The 19,343-nt window shown below is 34.6% G+C and overlaps 1 protein-coding gene across 1 annotated transcript in view; it reads left to right on the plus strand.

Annotated features, from left to right (window-relative positions):
* The window catches only part of FBXL13 (F-box and leucine rich repeat protein 13), a 265,142-nt gene that overhangs the window by 61,202 nt on the left and 184,597 nt on the right, over positions 1 to 19,343 (plus strand). Inside the window, exons 4-5 of the mRNA XM_074195296.1 lie at positions 7,502 to 7,597; positions 9,163 to 9,298. Coding sequence (XP_074051397.1) covers positions 7,502 to 7,597; positions 9,163 to 9,298 — 232 coding nt within the window. The remainder of the gene's footprint in view (positions 1 to 7,501; positions 7,598 to 9,162; positions 9,299 to 19,343) is intronic.

Genomic DNA, 19,343 nt, shown 5'->3' on the forward strand with positions numbered 1-19,343 from the left:
TATCTTGAAAAATGAAGTCTAGGCTCTTTTTCCTGGTTATGATTTTCAGGTAACCCAATAATTTTTAAATTATCTCTTCTGGATCTGCTTTTGAGGTCAGTTGTTTTTTCAATGATATAGTTCACATTTTCTTCTAATTTTTGATTCTTTTGGTATAGTTTTATTTCTTCCAGATTTCTCACAAAGCTTCCTTTAGTTCCATTCTACATTTGAAGGGGTTATTTTCTTCAGAGAGCTTTTTTTTATTTCCTTTTCCAGCTGGCCAATTCTACTTTTTTTAAGGCATTCTTCACCTCATTTGCCTTTTGTGCTTCTTTTTTCCATTTGACTAAAACTGGTTTTTATATTTTTATTTTCTTCAGTAGTTTTTCATATTTCTTTCACCAAGCTGCTGACTTGGTTCTCATGATTTATCTGTATCACTCTCATTTCTCCTCCCAACTTTTCCCTTACCTCACTTAATTGCTTTTCAAAGTCTTTTTTGAGCTCATCCACAGCCTGAGCCCATTTTCTATTTCTCTTGGAGGTTTTGAGTACAGAAGCTTCGACTTTGTTATCTTCTGGGTATGTATTTTTTTCCTTCATGGGACCAAAGTAATTTTCTTTGGTCAGATTCTTCTTTTTCTGTTGTTTACTCATTTCCTCAGCCTATGAGTGATTTGTCACACTGCCAAGGCTTTGGGAGGGGGGTTGGGACACCACACTGGGACCTTAATTCCTCCAAGGTCTTATGAGAGGATTTGACCTGCTCTTTTGCCTATGCTCTGGTATATGGATGACCACAGGCCCTCCCCTCTGCCCTGGAGCTGTGAGGAGAATCCCTGGCTATGGTAGTATTGGGGCCCAGAATGTGACCTGGATCTGAATGTGGGCATATAGCTGAGTCTTGCTCCAGGGAGAGCTGGACCTCTGCAGTCCCCCCCCCCCCACCCCAGTTTCCTCACTGTATGTGGGCTGGGTGCATCTGGACATGCTAGGTGGCTTCCCTAATTCCCACTGCAAGTTCTTACTGGAGGGTTGCTTTGAGCTAGTTCTCTGCTCCATACTCACTCTGGTGTGGCAGAGTTGTCTCACCACCCCTTCAGGCTTTCTCTGGTGATCCCTGGGCCAAGAGGTCTGGAAACCATCTCCTCTGCCATGGACCCAGGTGCCCCTAGGCTCCCAGGTTCTGCCTCAGGCTGTTTCTGGAAGGCTGGATCTGGTTTACTCCAGTCCCACTGCGCTGGGCTGCGCTGCTGCACTGCTGCTCTGCTGTGGCTCGTTCTAATCTCCAGTCTGGTTAGATCATTCCTGTAGATCTTCTAAATTGTTTTGGACTAGAAAATTGTATCACTCAGTCTTTCTGTTATACCCCTCTAAATTTTGACTAGAATCATAATTTGATGACTTTTGGAGTTTTTTGGGGAACAAGTTTTTGGAAATTCCTGCCTTCACCCCACCATCTTGGCTCTGCCTCCCTAGAACTATGTCTTTTGAGGAGGAGTCTCCTAGCCTCCTTCAAGGACCATTGATAATGATCTTAGAATAAAGGTACATTATCAGCTGTGACCTAAGAAGAGTTTTTTGGGCCACACGTTTGAGATCTTAGTAGTTACAGAAGTCTTTAGAGGAAAAAGAAAAGAAAATCAATGCCCTAAGGTTACTTGTGACCCCTCTCACAGAGATCTTACCACAGAGGGTTGGTGGGGTAGAAGTGCCTGTGTCTGCATATTTCCAAGTTCCCACAAGTTTTTAGGTATTTTTTTTTAACATTGAAGGAAATTCCTTTTAAAAGAGGGCAGGTGGAGAAACAAGGAGAAGCAAAAAAAGAGGAAATGTGGCCATGTCTGGATGTTTGCTTTTACACTCAGAAGGATGTGCTGGCCCTCCTGCTGTCTGTCAAAATGAATGAAGGTGAACAGAATTCAGGAGCAGAAGTGAGGTTCTGAAGCAGTGGGGGTTGATAAGAAAAACTCAACTCATTACTTTATCTCCTTTCTCCCACCAAGGTTGCTTGGCAAGCTTTTGTTCAGTGATATTTCTTTCCATTTTCCCTTCAAGAAACAAATAGGAAAGGAAGGATATGCATGGGGAAAAGAAAATATTTACTCCTTGGTTGCCAATCACATTAATATCTGCTAGTCCTTGTCTTCATATCTATTTGTGTTTTCTGTGATTAAAAGATTTGAGTATATGCTTAGTAGAATAATCACTGGGTCAAAGGGTAAAAATAGTTTAAGGACTTCTTCCACATAGTTACAAATTGATTTCCAGAAAAATTAGACTAATTTACAACTTTTCTAGTGTCTTCCCACAATCCCACTCTCCACTTCAGTCCATTCTATATTTTGTTCCCTGACTAATTTGCCTCAGGTCTGACCCTGTCATTCTCCTATTCAATTAGTTCTAGCGGTTTCATTTCCTCCTCTAGAAACAACTGTAAATGTCTATTTCTAGTTTTTAAAGCCTTTTCCAACCTTTCCCCAAACTGTTTGTCTAGCCTTTTTGTAGATTTCTTCTCATACTCACTCTTCACACTTTTTTGACACAGCCACACTGATCTCTGTTTTTCACACATATGACAGCATGCATCCTCTGTTACTATTCCTTTGCATTAATTCTTCTCTCTGTGTGGAATAGTCTCCCATGTCTTAAAATATTATCACAGAATTCCTCTCTTCAAGATGAGGCTCAAGCACAATTTTCTATCTATGTAAAACCTTATTTTGATACTTCTAACTTCTAGAGCACTACTCTCAAACTACCTTGCATGAACTACTTTATATTTTTATTTTCTTGATATTCATATATGTTCTTCCTGTCTCTTTTGTTAGAATGTAATGTCCAATGTAATCTTCTTGTGAGTAGAAACTTTTTCATTTATTTTATTTCTACTGAAACATACTTAGCCTTGCAGTCACAGCGTTAGTATCTGAGACCAGATTTGACTTTGGAAAATGAATCTTCCTGATTCCAGATTCAGCACTCTTATCTACTACATCATTTAGTTGCCCATTTGTTGATTATAATTTTTATTGCGTAAGTTAGGTTTTGAAAAGCATGTTTTAAATATTTCTTCCTGTATTAACTTACAAATTTAATTATGTATTCACTGATTAGTGGATGGAATTTTCTAAGTAAACAATAATAATGTCTTTATAAAGATGCAATTTTGCTTCTTTTTGACTCTGTTAATTCCATTTTATTTCTTGTATTATTGTTTAGTATTTCTAATATTCTACTATTGTCATACACACATATCTAATTTGTCATACTTGGTTTAGAAAAATGATCTATTATCATATTATCATATTAAGAAAAGATTTTTTCATTCCTCAGTACTTTAATGAGTTTTTTGAAAATATAAATGAGAGATATGGTTTATAAAAAGTTTATTTTTATTTTATAGATATCATATGATTTCTGTTTTTGATTAGTGTGAGTATATGCTAATTTACCCCAAAACTTAAAGAATATCATATGCTTGATTTAAATCCAACTAGGTCATGCTGAATTTTTTTTCTTCTCAGTTCTATTGTCTCTAGTAATATTCTATTTTAAAATATTGTAACATTGTGATTAGTGGTATTATTCTTCAATTCTCTTTCTCTGAATTGTCCTTTTTTTGTATGGCTGTTGAGACATTGTATCTGTTTCACCTGTTTTTCAAAAGTTTATGCTGCATAGAAATTGTATATGCTCTCATATCAAATTCATCTGTAAATTTGTTCATTTATAATTTGCTCAATTTCTGTTTGTTTTTTTAGTAGTTTATATATTTATGTAGTTCATAATTTTGTTTGTTGTGATATAATTGGTTATAGTTATATAGAATCCTATAGCCATAGTCATTCAACATTTTATTTATTTCTTCTCCATTGAAGATTCTCTTCCTTGATCTTGGCAATTTCATTTTCTTTTCTTTCCTTAAAAATCAAATTAACTAACTGTTAATTTCTGGCAATATTTTAAAAACACCTTTTTGTCATTTTAATAGTATTCTTTTTCCCTTCCCAACTTAAATTTTTTTTCTTGTGTTAGGGTTCTTAATATGTTGTTTTTCTTTTAATTATAGACTATTTTTAGTCCTTTGTTAATATATGTGTTCAGTGACAAATTTTTCTCTAAAGAAATCATGTCTTTTTTTTCTATCCTATTTGTTCTCTCACTATTACCATATTACCGATTATTATCATAATTTCCTTGACTGTTCTTTCTCTCAGTAATTATTTAGGATATTGTTATGGGGTCTCTACCTTTGGTTCATATTTCCTTGTTGAGCTGTTTTTAAATTATATCTGTCTCTTCTACTCCTATTCGTGTTTTCTTGGAGTGGTTTGCTATTTTCTTCTCCAGCTCATCTTAAACCTGAGGAAAGTGAGACAAACAGGGTTAAATGACTTGCAGAGTCACAGTGGTAGTATCTAAGGCCAGATTTGACTTGGGAAGATGAATCTTCCTGACTCCAGGTTCAGCACTGTATTGTGTCACCTAGTTGCCCATTTGTTGATTATAATTTTTATTGTAGGTCTTGAAAGCATGTTTTAAATATTTCTTCCTATATTAACTTATAGATTTGCCTACAGTAATGTGACCAATTTTTATAAATGTATTAGTGATGTAGAAAAAATGTAATATTCCTATTTACTATTTGTCATAAGTTTACCAAATCTTATTTTTCTAATCCATATCATGCTTCCTACTTTTTTCCAGGTAGATTTGTCAGTTTCTGAAAGAGAAATACTGGTCACTTACAATTATTGTCTTACTATCCATCTTTTTGTGTTTCAGTTAGCCTTTCCTTTAAATTGTTTGGTACATGTATTTTATGTTCCTATTATTTAGTTTTCTATGGTGTCCTCAAAAATAATGCCACTTATCTGGAAATGAAATGTCTTTAATGTTGTCTTGTCCAAAATCATAGCTGCAACCACTACTTTTTGAATTCAGTTGCTGCATAGTAAATTTCATTTTAGAACCTCACTCTCTAGTATCTTTGCTTTAAACCTATTTCTTGTGTGTAGCAAATTATTGAATTGTTTTTCTAATATATCCTATAATTATCTTCCATTTTATTGATGCTTAATTCATTAACAGTCTATCAAATTTTACTGCCTTACATTTAAAAAAATTATCACTAAGTGTATATATATAGTGTTTGTTTTATTTGAAGCAATTCAATTCAAGTCATCATATCTATATATTTTCATATACACACACATGCATACATATACACACATGCTACCTAGATGCCTAGTTGTAATACTTAGATTGTAAATATTTAATAAATATTTGTTGAGTGAAATTTGTTAGGTGAAATAATTTGAAATTGTTGGTCATATTGAGGGAACCATTTTTATAATTTAGGAGTATGACAAGCATTCTGGGATGTTATTTGGTGGTAGAAACTTGTTTCCTTTATTTTTTGTATATAATATTCCTTTCTTTCATTTATTATCATCTATAAGTTGGTCTACAAAATTTCAATTGTTACTTTTGTAATATATAAATGAACTTTGTCTAATTGTAAGATATTTTCTTTGGTAATGAAGCTCTGGAATTTGGTGACTATATTTCTGGTTAAATTATCAATTTTAATTAATCAACAAGCATTTATTAAAATTAAGTTTCTGCTTTGTCTCCTGGCTCCAGCACTTCTGGGCTATTTTCTTGTATGATTTCATGAATTATAATATTTGGCCTCTTTATTTCATTATATTTATTTCTCAACCCCATCCCCCTCCTCAGGTATATAAGTTTCAGCTTGTCTCATTTAGGTCATTAAGATTATTTGCTTGAATTTTTGAGGAATGCATTTATGCTTATTCCAATTTTTCTATACTTTGATTTCTCCTGATATTTATTTTTCCAATTATGCATTTTTAAAAACTTATTTAAGACAATGGGGTTAAGTGACTTGCCCAAGGTCACACAGCAGGCAATTATTAAGTGTCTGAGGCTGAACTTGAACTCAGATCTTCCTGACTCCAGGGCCAGCGCTCTATCCACTATGCAACCTAGCTACCCCTTTTTATGCATTTTTTTTAAATTCCAAATTTGTCATTCTCTTTTTCAGTGTCTTCTGCTTTACTAAAATTTCCATTTATTCTAAATAGCCAGTTTTCTTGTATGTAATTTTTTTAAGGTTTATAGTTCCTGCCCTTATATTTTCCTCTAATTATTTCATTGAGTTCATGTACTACTTTGGAGGATCATAAAATGATTTAATTCTCATTTATTTGGGTTTAGTAATTGTTACCAAATTATGATTATGAATTCTTTTTTTTTGTCTTTGTTTTTGACTTTCTCTTAATTTTTTTTCCTTTTTCTCTGAGACTTTGCCTAAAAGGATTTTTTTAAATTTGGCCTCTTTTTTTAATGATTTGGGGAACTAGACTTAAACATAATCAATAGAATGCAACAGTCTACAAAATTGGTTTTTAGAAGCTGGATAATTTAAGGAGGTGGATGAGATTGCTTAAACCAAGAAGAAATGTTCAAAGAGGCAGCAACAAGTCAGATGCATCTATGGCCCTTTAAAGATACAACTGGCCCTGGCCCTGAAATTCACAGCATGGGTTGTCCTGAAAATACATTAGTGTTCAGGGAATTTTGTTTCTGGCTTTTGGTTTTCCTTTTAAATATCCAAGTAGTGATTCAGCAGTCCAGTCTAGAGGTCACTTACACATAAAAGGCCTAGATCAGTTTACTTCCCATCCTAATCTGTAATCTAAGAATTTTACCCTGTGAAGTTAATTATCCTGCACACTGTGGGATGGTTTTCTTCATCCGTTTCAAGTTATTTTCTGTCCTCTAAAGGGAATATTATTCCATCCTGATTTTATTTTGCAACAAAGCACCTCTGCTTCTGGTCTACTATAGATCTACATAATAGACCTTTCTTATTTCATCCCCTCCCCATCTAATTGTTACTTCTTGGGTTTTTGTAGTCCTTAGTTTGCAAAGATCATTAGAATATGTCAGTTGTTTAGGGATGAGGATTTATTAATTGATAACATCAATTAATAACCTTGGGGAACAAATGAAAATTAAGTATCAAAAATCTTCAGTTTTGATTTATAAAACTATGGCATGTATATGAATACTACAAATAATAGTACTTAATTTCTCTGTAAAATTTTCTTTTCTAAAAGAGGGAAAATATCAATACTTCTTTGCTTTATCAAGATATTCTCTAGATGAAATGTCTGAAAACTTCCTCCCAAGTTCATTGGAGGAAAGATCATTAGAAAAGTCAGGTGTTGGGCAGCTAGGTGGACCAGTGGATAGAGCACTGGCCCTGGAGTCAGGAGGACCTGAGTTCAAATATGGTCTCAGGTACGTAATAATTACCCAGCTGGGTAACCTTGGGCAAGTCACTTAACCTCATTGCCTTGCAAAAAAAATTGAATAAAAAAAGAAAAGTCAAGTGTTATATGATCTTATTAATAACAAGAAGAAAATAGAAAATTATATCTTATAGATTCTATATTTTCTTTTCTCATATATTTCTGTTTTTTAGATTTTCCGACCTCTAAGTATAATTGATCTGGCAAATTGTGCTCAAGTCAACAAAGCTTGGAGATCCATGACACGTTCAAGATCATTATGGAGTGATGTAAGTATAACCAATTTCCAATGACATTTTTTTTTCCATCTCCATAAGGGTATGTGATTGGCATTGTTATTGGAAAGTGTTGTCTACTAATATAAAAATTCACCCCAAACAGCAACTTCCTCATTAAAAAAATTATCTTGTTCTTGGCTACATAGGTCACAGATAGCAAGTAGCTTAGTTTTCTTTGATTCATAAACTTTCTTGAATGAAGAGAGATAAATCAGACAAGGGTGATCTCCCTTCTTTTCTCTCCTTTATTCATTCTTATTGTATCTAATTCAGGAGTATTTAACCTGAGAGTCCATGAACTTGTGTTTTTAAATATATATACATACACACACACAATTATCTCCTTTTTAATCCTATAGATAGTTTGTTAATCTAAAAACTTTGTTCTAAGAAAGGATACTTGGGCTTATCAGATAGTCAAAGGCATTTATTGGAGGAAAGAGATTAAGCACCTCCATAAGAAAAAAAGCTAAATGCTAATTGTTCTAGAAAATGAACTAAAGGAGACATGTTAGTTAGAACACAGTTGCTTGTCTTTGGTCTTATTTTGATACTTATATATGATAGTTTCTGTTCTGTGGTTACAAACTCTGTTTATGACTTCAGCTGATCATCTTTAAAATGTATTTCATTTATCATAAGTAAGAATAGATGACATATTCTGATGGATTGTGCTGGATTTACCTCTTCAATTGGGGCAATTTGTACAAAATACTAATTCTTTTGATTGTAAGAGTCAGTGTGTGTGAGGGGAAGATTGACATATTGACTTAAATGGAATCCTTGGGAAGATTCACAAAATTAGGGAGGCACAGATTGTTGTATACAACTACTTGAACTCAACAATAAAGATCATTAGAATATAATACCAAGGGGGGTGGCTAGGTGGATAGAGCACCTGCCCTGGAGTCAGGAGTACCTGAGTTCAAATCCAGCCTCAGACATTTAATAATTGCCTAGCTGTGTGGCTTCAGGCAAACCACTTAATCCAATTGCCTTGCAAAAACCTAAAAAGAAAACAAAAAAAGAATATAATACCAAACTCACAAAGTCAAGCACATTTCTGAAATTTTATTTTCTTTTATTAAAATAAATTGTGAATACTAACCCTTTCTTCTCCTACTTCTCCCCCAATAAGGCCATTTTAGGTATCAAAGGTAATTGGCCCATCACAATTGATGTGGATTAATAATAGTGTCATCTTTGTAAACAAAAAAGATAGAGTATTAGAAAATTAAAAGCTATTGTAGTTACAGAGGCTAAATGTACTGATGACTATTTATTATCCTGCATAGGTACAGTAGAATTTCCTTAGTATTTTGGTTTCAAGATGTAAATGACCAATACGGGACTTTAGTTTAGGATTTCATGCAAATTAGAGTTATTTTCTTAGTTCCATATATCCAACCAAATAGACTATGAAAAACTTGTGGCTCTCCTTTTATTTGTAAGTAGTGTAGAATGTCCTTGATATTTTTTACTTTTTTACTTTATTATTTTTATATGAAAGAAGTCTTACATTTTGTTAATATTCTGGGCTTGTTGATTTTTTTTAGATAAATTTTTCCTTAGTGTATCAAATAGTCGATAACACACATATAGGACAATTATTACAAAGATGGCGATCTAATGTGTTACAACTGAATTTCCATGGATGTTCTTCCCTACAGTGGTCGACCTTTAAATATGTCAGTAAGTATATTCCTTTTTTCAAATATTTGTTTCTGTATTTTCCTTACTCATAAATATAAAGAAAAATATTAATGAAATGGAAAATTTATTTTTAGCCCTGGACTCTAGAAATGATAATTACTATAACTACTAATGTTTCCAGTTTACTCAGTTTTCATTTAACTTTGGTGAGCTAGGAATTATATCTCCATTGAACCATACAGCTAGTATTTTGAACTCTTCTCCTGTTTTTTTCATGTCTTTTCTTTTCTTTCTTTCTTTTTTAAATTTAAGGCAATGGGGTTAAGTGACTTGTCCAAGATCACACAGCTAGGCAATTATTAAGTGTCTGAGTTTGGATTTGAACTCAGGTCCTCCTGACTCCAGGACCAGTGCTCTATCCAATGTGCCACCTAGCTACCCCACTTTTTTGCTTCTTAATGAGAAATAGGAATTGAGAGCTGACTAATGAATTAGGAAGACCTGACTTGCTGCTTTCCTCCATGTCCTCCTTTTAAGGGAATTTCAACATTCACTTTGATGCACCCTCAACTCCCCTAATCTTTCAATTCCTCAGTCTCATTAATCCTGTAATTTACTCTATGACTCCATAGCCCCCACATGTAAGGAGGGAGATGGAGGAAGAAAATAAACCTTTTTATGGTGCCTGCTATATTCTAAGACATTGTACTTTCCAAATATTATCTCTCTTACCTTTGAGATGCTCATATTTTGGATTCCACCATTATGTACTTGTTTTCTATTGTCCTAAATTAGAAACTAGGACATGCTAACTATACCTGTCTATAATTCTGTTTCACTCTAGATCTTGTGCCTTCTAAATCTATTTTTCAGCCTTACTTAGAACCATAATTCCTCCACTTTACAGTACTTTCTCAGGTCATTATCCTTGCTCTGGCTTCACATCCTTCCTCCATTTGGACTTTACAGTTAGATAATTCAACTGGAAATCATTTAGTCAGTCAGCCTTAAGAGCTCATTAGAAATGATAGTTACTAAAGGGATTTCAGCATTGACACTGATGCATCTTCAACTCCCCTAATCTTTCAAATCCTTAGTCCTAGTGCTTTCCTTCTTTGATGATGTGCCATTTTCTTTTCTTTTCTTTTCTTTTCTTTTCTTTTCTTTTCTTTTCTTTTCTTTTCTTTTCTTTTCTTTTCTTTCCTTTCCTTTCCTTTCCTTTCCTTTCCTTTCCTTTCCTTTCCTTTCCTTTCCTTTCCTTTCCTTTCCTTTCCTTTCCTTTCCTTTCCTTTCCTTTCCTTTCCTTTTCTTTTCTTTTCTTTTCTTTTCTTTTTTCTTTTCTTCTTTCTTTCTTTCTTTCTTTCTTTCTTTCTTTCTTTCTTTCTTTCTTTCTTTCTTTCTTTCTGCGAGGCAGTGGGGTTAAATTACTTGCCCAAGGTGTCACACTGCTCAGTAATTATTAGGAGTCTGAGGCTGGATTTGAACTCAGGTCCTCCTGACTCCAGAGTTGATGCTCCACTGTGCAACCTAACTGCCTCCTCCATTTTCAATATTTGTATCCTGAATGTACTTAGCTATTAATCTTCCCTATAAGAATGTGAACTTTTTGAAGACTTTTCTTTGTATCCCCATTATTTAGCATGGTCTGGCATATATTTACTAAGGCTATACAATGAGAACAGCTGCTTCAAAACATCTACTCAAAAGTTTGTGATGCACTCTTCTTCAAATGCATACAAAGAAAGACCTGGGAAAAGTGGGCTCAAGCTTAGAAAGTACATGTGGCAAAGGAGTAACTCACAGGTCCTAGTTGCTTTGATTAATTGATTTTCTCCAACATGTTTTCACATAATTAAAATGTGCAGTTACTTATTCACCTTTATCCAAATTTAATGAGGTCCTTATTACATAGCAAGTCTTTTTATCTCTCCCTAATTGCCTATTTCACTTCACACAAAAGCTTTGCCATATATTTTTTCTCTTCTGTCTTTTAACTTCTCCTTTCCCTTTTCACCATTCAGCATGAACTTTCTTCTCTCCTCCTCCTCCTCATCATTATCATCATCTTTCTTTCCCTTATCATCATCTTTATCTCAAAATCTTTCATGTCTACTTTTCTCCTCTCACACTTTAGATGCTTTTCCTATTTCAAGCCTTTCCATTCTCCAGGACATACTCCATCACCTGCCAAATGAATGACCATGTCATTCTACTACTCAATAGACTCCAGTGACTCTGTATTTCCTCTCGGGCTTGATATAGAATTTTCTTTTGGTACTTAAAGCCCTTCCTAATTGGTTCCCTTTCCTCTCTTTCCACTCTTCTTATACTTACTCTCTTTCTTAGAGTTTCTAGGTAGTGCAGTGGATAGAACACTAGCCTTGGAGCTGAAGATAGGATCAAATCTGGTCTCAGATACTTGATACTACACTTTACATTTTGGGCAAGTCACTTAACCTGATTGCCTTGAATCCAGTCACTCTGATTCATATCTGGTCATTGGACCCAGATGGTTCTGGAGGAAGAAGTGAGGCTAGTTACTTAGCACAACATCCCCTCACTCAAATCCAATTCATGTGCTTGCCATGGTTTCACCTCCCTGATATCATGATCTTCATCAAGAATGATGGACAAACATCCATCCATGCCCTCTGTGATTCAGTGACAATGCCTTTCTTGCTGTTCCTCATATATGACAAGCCATCTCTCAACATCTCCTCTCCTTCCTCAGCTCTGCCTCCTTACTTCCCTGGATTCCTTTAAGATGAAATTCTAATTTCATCTTCTGCAGAAGGCCCCACAATCCTTCTTCCCATATTCCTCATATTTTTTTTTCTTCTAGTGCCTTCCCTCTGAGATTATCTTCCATTTTCACTGTACATGATATATATATATATATATTTAATTATTGGCACAGGATCTTCCTTTTGAGAATGTGAGATTGAGGGCTTTTCTTTTTTTTATTTTTATTAAGTAATTTATTTTTATTAAGTAATAAATTAACTTAAATTAATAAATTTATTTATCAAAAATTAGATTTAATAATAAATTATTTTATTCACAAAAACATAACAAATGCTGACTAAGATTAGGCACAGTGAAAAATATTTCAATGAACAGAAATGGTACTTGTCTTTAAATTTAAAGAATTTAAAGTCTGGTAGAAAATATGAAATATACACAAATAACTGTAATAGAAACCACAATATGGACATTAGAGAATTGAAACTTATGGACTTTAGAGAACTGTAAATTGCTACTTGAGTTCAGAGGAGAGGGAAATTATTTGAGCTGAAGGAGTCAGGGAAAGCTTTATGGAGCATTACAATGAGAAGGAACAGCATGAGTACAGTCATGGAGGTGGGAGATTAGAGTGTATTTTCAGAGAATGGTAAGTAGATTAGTTTGGCCTTCATTCAGTTTACAATGGACAAGCCCCTTGTTCTCTCTACAGCTTAAATTTTTTTTATTTGTAAAATGAAGGATTCGAACCTAATTGTTACCAGTTTCTTCCAGTTTTCCATCCTATAATCTAATGTAGGATATTGTTAGGAAATAAACTTTGAAAAGTAGGTTGAGGATAAATTTTGGAAACTTTAATGTCAGAATAAGGACTTTAGAAAGGGGGGAACTCTGAAATATTTTGATTGCTTTTATGACATTATTATAACTTTTTTAAAAGTTAAAAATGCTTTCAGAGTAATGTATAGAACTGATGATGATGATGATGTTTGTTTTTCATTCTCAAAGAAGACCATGACATCAGGTGGGTTAATTCCAAGACAAGGACATAAATTGGATTGAGTGATGGGGTGTTGTACTAGATCACCAGCTTCACTTTCTCCTTCAGAGGCATCTGGATCCAATGACCTGATATGAATCAGGACAACTGGAAATGACCCTGGATGCCAGACAATCAGGGCTAAGTGACTTGCCTAAGATCATACAGATAGTGAGTATCAAGTGTCTAAGGCTAGACTCAATCTCTCATTCTCTTGACTCCAAGCCCAGTGCTTTATCCCCTGTGCCATCTAGCTGCCTTAGTGTATAGAATTAATGGAAAAGGCAAGACTAGAGAGGTAGGGAACTCAATTTGATGGAAACTATTAGAACAGTCTAGACATGAGGGCCTGAACTAGGATGATGACAATGGCATAGACAGAAGATGGTGGATGATAAAGATTTTTCAAAGGTAGAATAAAAAATAATTTGATAACTAATTTGATGTAGGAGATGAGGAAGAGGAAAAATTAGGCTTTTCATCCTGGATGAAAAGGAAAATGGTAGTACCATTAATGGAAACAGGAAAGTTAGGAAGAAAGGTGGGAAAGAGAATGGGACTGGTTTGAACATGTTGAATTTAAGCACACATCTTAAGGTGCTTTGAAGTGGTGATGTTTCATAAGCAATTGAAACTATGGAACTGAAACTTAAAGGAAAAGATAGAGCTAGGGGTACAGATTTTTATTATTTGGAAGTTTACTTTAAAACATCTGATTTAATATTTTTTATTTCCATATGAAATTTTTTAAATAAATGATCTTGTTAATGAAATAATTCATGCATATCCATGTTGATCTCTATTTTTATAGAAGTATATATGTCCTAGCCATTTAAAAAGGAAGCTAGGGGATGCAGTGGATAGTGTGAGGTCTTGAGGCAGGAAGACTCATTTTCCTGAGTTCAAATCCAATCTCAGACACTTGTTAGCTTTGGGATCCTGGGTAAGTCTCTTAATCCTGAGTATTTTTATTTTCTCACCTGTAAAATGAGCTGGGGCAGGAAATGACAAATTACTATCTTTGGCAAAAAACCCCAGATGGGATCCTGGAGAATTGGGATAACTGAACAATTATAAAAACCATTTAAAATTTGCTAAAGCTTTTTTAGTAGTAAATCTTCTATCTTTACTTATAGCAGGTTTACAGATAAAGTTATGGTCCTGGCTTTCCACTTGAAACACTTTGAGCTTCATAGAATCAAAGAATTTTCTATTTGGAAGGCCTTGTAGAATTTCATCTTGTCCACTAGAATAAGATCTCCTCTAAATCTGTTTGAAAAGTGGTCATCTAGCCCCTCCATCAATAAGGAGGAGAGGACAGATTGCCCACTTTCAGACAACTCTGATGGTTAGGATATTTTTCCTGACTTCAAGCCAACATGTTCTATTTCTTTGCAATCCGTCTGCTCCTATTTTCTCTCTGTGACCTGGCAAAACAGTGGTCAACCTTACTCCATTCTGACCATACTTCATCTGAAGGCATTATAATAGACCATGGTCTCTTAACCTGGGATCCCAAGGAGTATGTGTATATATTTCATGGGGTGCCCTTAATTGGAATGGGAAAATTACATTTTTTATTTATTATTTACATTTTTATTTTAATAATTTTCAGCAAACTTTAATTGCAATAGAGAATTTCCTTTAAATATTTGGAAATAGTATTTTGAAAAAGGATTCATAGACTTTACTAGATTGTCAAAGAGGCCCAAAACAAACCAAAAAAAAGTTTACAATCCCTTGTCTAAATGAGCTCTAAGTTACCTTACAGCTCTAAAATTTTGTCTTATTTTGAATCTTAGCCTAATTCTTTTTTTAAGTTATACTCTGACCTCATTAGTTAATGGGTCCAGGATTTCACATATTTCTGGCAAGGATTTTGTTATTTGCTTGCCATAGATAAAAACATTGGCTGATCTTTTGGGCTATTAGATTGCAACAATTGTGCTTATATTCCTAATCTCTGCAAAAATGTCAAAGAATAATTAGTTTCAAATTTTTAAGTCTTTAAGTGTGGCTGAATAGAGGTCATAGGTGTGTTGACAAAAGTGTGTGTGTGTGTGTGTGTGTGTATATATATATATATATATATATATATATATATATATACAGAAGTATGCTAATAATTTGGTAAATGTATTCCTTGTATTGTTATGTCAGCACGAAGTCAATTTATTGGAGTCATAAAATACAACTCATCTCTTTGCAGAGTTTCTTTATCTAATAAATTATTTGCACAATTGGAGCACTGCAGAGAAAGTTTTAATTTCCAGTGTGCTGTGGGATTGTATTTTTTAAATACTATTTTAATGCTGACCTATGAGAATCAGTTAGGGAATTCAGATTCTGCTGAGAAACATTATACTTTTATACTTCCAATTCTCAATGGATCAGTTTTACTCACCCATGTGATTATTCTTACTAGAGTGAGAATCCATCAGAATTCATCTTGGTTTCTCACTTGAGAATTCTTGTCCAAATTCTACCATAGATCATAGAAATCTAATCAATAATCAACACTTCCTCTAGTGTTTTTTTAAATACCTTCTATTATACTGGTGCAGCATTCACTTATTGTTCAGTTATTCCTCCTTCAAATTTCTTTTTGATCAGGAGAAACATTGCAATAAGTAATTTTAAGGAATCCTATTTGGCCTTCTCAGTTGCCTAGGTTGATCATTTCTTTATTTAAAACATTTTATTTTTTATTTTTTTAGGTGTTTTTTTTTTTTTTTTTTTGTAAGGCAATGGGGTTAAGTAGCTTGCCCAAGGCCACACAGCTAGGTAATTAAGTGTCTGAGACCAGATTTGAACCCAGGTACTCCTGACTCCAGGGCTGGTGCTTTATCCACTGCGCCACCTAGCTGCCCCTATTTAAAACATTTTAAAAGCACCTTATTTATCAATGATTTTGCTTGCTTTTAAGTTCCAAAGATATGCAGAATACATCATAGATTCATGAAGATAGAGGCTTTTTATTGAATCATTTAATTTGATTTGTGAGAGTGAAAACATCATTCATCTTTATAGAAATAACTTTGCTCAAATTTACTTGTTGAAATTACTGTTGATGTCATTTTTGACATATGATCTATGCTGATTCAGCATTGTTTAATTTATTTTTTAAATTATAGTTTTTGTTTATACAGTGAGATAGGGGTTAATGATCAATTTAATATTATAAGTTAGAAGAACTAATTCTAAATTCTTTACTTATCATTGTGAAGAATTTTGTGACATTTTAGAAATTATCCCAAATGAGTTTTATGGTTTTTAAAAATAATTTATGAATATGTGTGCATGTCAATATTTTACAAATTTGTAATTCTTTACTTTTTCTTTGATTTGAGTGGAAGAATAATAAAAGCAATTAAGAATCTAATTCTAAAGACTAGTTTTCTCTGACTTGGAAGAATCAGACTAAGGGACTGGCTTATCTGAAAACTAACACTGTAACTAGCACAATTTGACCAGAGCTTTGTGATAGGTTGCTGATATGGTGTGGGATCCTTCCCACACCTTCCTTCCTCTGAATCAGATGGTTCCTTATAGGCCTCATGTCACTTAATATGTCTCTGCCTCCTTCACTCCCTTGGCCCCCAGCCACTGTCCCCTTGAGAGTTCCACTTTCATCCCACCTCTTTCTCTTGTGACCTTGCTTTGGTGTGTAGTGACTGTACTCTCTCGGGCAAACTGCCCATGTTATATGTTCAGACTCAGGTCTGTGCTAGGTAGTATGTCTTGGTTCATTAGTCACTGGGCTGTGTACAGGTCCACCTATCAGTTAACTCATCCATGTGATTATTCTCACTGGAGTGAAAAATCCATCAGAATCCATCTTGGTTTCTCAATTGAGAATTTTTGTCCAAATTCTACTATAGATCATAGAAATCTAATCAATAATCAATACTTCCTTTAGTGTTTTTTTTAAATTCCTTCTATTATACTGGTGCAGCATTCATTTATTGTTCAGTTATTCCTCCTTCAAATTTCAAAGGTCTACCTATCAATGGTGTTGAGCTTTGCTTCAGAACTCCTAGATATTTTCCTACTCTTTGAATTTAAGAAGACCCAGTAAAATGAAGAGGATAAATTTATGTTTTTTAAATAATCCTTTGCCCTTCTAAGTGTCTAGATTTAACATTTATTCTTTCAATATTCAACATATATTAAGGTCTCTTGTTTGTCTTACACTCTGCCAGTGTATAATATAAGCCTCCTAGTGTTTAAAGTTTAGTAGGAAGAGGTTATAAACACTAACCATTATAATAATCAACAAGTATTATAAATATCTGCTCCCTGTCAAGTACTGTGACAGGTCCTGAAGCTACAAAATATAGGAAGTGAAATAATATTCCATGGTAAATCAATTAGAGAAGTGTAAAAGGAAATGTTGATAAAGGAGGAGAGGGATGGGGAACAAAGGAAGGTTTCATGGGGGAGGCAAGATTGGAGGTAGGCATTAAAGGATGGGTAGAAATTCAGAAGACAAAAAGGTGGAGGGAGAGCATAATGAAAGCCTGAGAAAAAAGCATGAGGGATGAGAATCCTGAGATGAGATTGAGCTGAGAATCAGCAAACAGAATCTTCCAGCTTGGCCAGGAGGCAGAGTATAGAACATCGAATAGAGTTGTATGACACGATCTGTGTTGTAGCAGGCAAAGGGATTTTAACTTTAGTTGAGAAACTTTGGGTGCTAAGGGGACTGAAGTCTGCTTCTTTGGAGGCAGTTCTTACAACCGTGAGATCCACTGAAATATTGAAACTGCATTTTCTGGCACTCTTCAAATCACATGCAGGAACACTGAGGGGGCAAGTGGACTGTGGGGGCATATAGGGATAGATTGTCAGAGAGCTAGGTTCAGAGACAATAAGTATTTAAGACCCTTTGTCATTTCCCTCTTTTCTGATAAGCTATTATCTTCTATTCTAGCCTTTGAGCCTTAATCACAGTGCATCTCCTATTTCTCCTGACTCAGATTGACTTGACAGACCACCTCTGACTGTTTGCATGTTCACCCTACATCCTGATAGTTACATTTATGCCTCTAACATACAGATTTCTCCCTCAAACTATTGTCCCACGTCTGACTCATCCTTTCATTGCTAAATTCCTATAGAGTAGTATGCATTGGTTGCTGGTTCATTCTTCCACCTTCTCTAGTTTCCTGGTTTCCATCTCTAACTCTCTACTGAAACTACTTTTCCAAGTTCATCATTGACCCTATCATCACCAAGCCCTGGGCCTATTTGCGGCCCTATATTTGACCTTTCTGCAAGATCTGACACTCCCCCCCCCCCTCGCCTTCCTCTGGATACTCTCTTCTTTCTTGACTTCTACAACACTGTGCTAACTTCTCCTACTTGTCTGGCTGCTACTTACTAATTTCCAAATCCATCTTCTTCCTCCTCCCAACCTGAGGCCTTGTGAATCTTCCAGAGTTTTGCCCTTAAGCTATTTTCTTTTCCTTCCACACTCTCTTGGTAATCTATCCATTCCTATGATTTTACTTACAATTTCTGTTTTTTTATTGTTTGTTTTTTTAGGTTTTTTGTTTTTTTTTTGCAAGGCAAACGGGGTTAAGTGGCTTGCCCAAGGCCACACAGCTAGGTAATTATTAAGTGTCTGAGACCGGGTTTGAACCCAGGTACTCCTGACTCCAAGGCCGGTGCTTTATCCACTACGCCACCTAGCTGCCCCCACTATGCCACCTAGCTGCCCCACAATTTCTGTATAACAAAATCACAGATCTTTATTGTGAACAACTACTTGTTACTTGAATTCTAGTACATATATCTAATTGCTTGTTAGCAATCTTTACTTTCATGTCTTTGCTAGCACCTAAAACTTAGCATTTCCAAAACTGAACTCTTTTCTGATGATAGCACTGTTCTCACTGCTCAGGCTCATAACTCATAGTCATCTTTTACTCTTTCTTCTTTACTTTCTCCATCTTACTTGTTGGCAAGTTCTACCACATCTAACTCCAGAATACTTCTTGCATCCCTTTTTTCTTTTCTACTATTACTTGCACCACCCAAAATGAGGCCATCAACATGGGCTTATAAGTTTTGAGTTGTTAGGGACTTGAAAAATTATCTTGCCCAATCCTCTCAATTACTAATGAGGAAAGTGAAACTTAGAGACAGGTGGAGTGACTTGCCCAAGGTAGCAAATGACAGAATAAGAATTTTCAGACTACAAAACCTTTAATTTGCTTCATTGTACCACATTATCATATTAACTTCCTAATTACTCAGAAGTTGCCAAATTAATATTCTAAATGTGCAAGTATGATCATA

This window comes from Macrotis lagotis, chromosome 7, assembly GCF_037893015.1.
Source record: "Macrotis lagotis isolate mMagLag1 chromosome 7, bilby.v1.9.chrom.fasta, whole genome shotgun sequence".
NCBI lineage: Eukaryota > Metazoa > Chordata > Mammalia > Peramelemorphia > Peramelidae > Macrotis > Macrotis lagotis.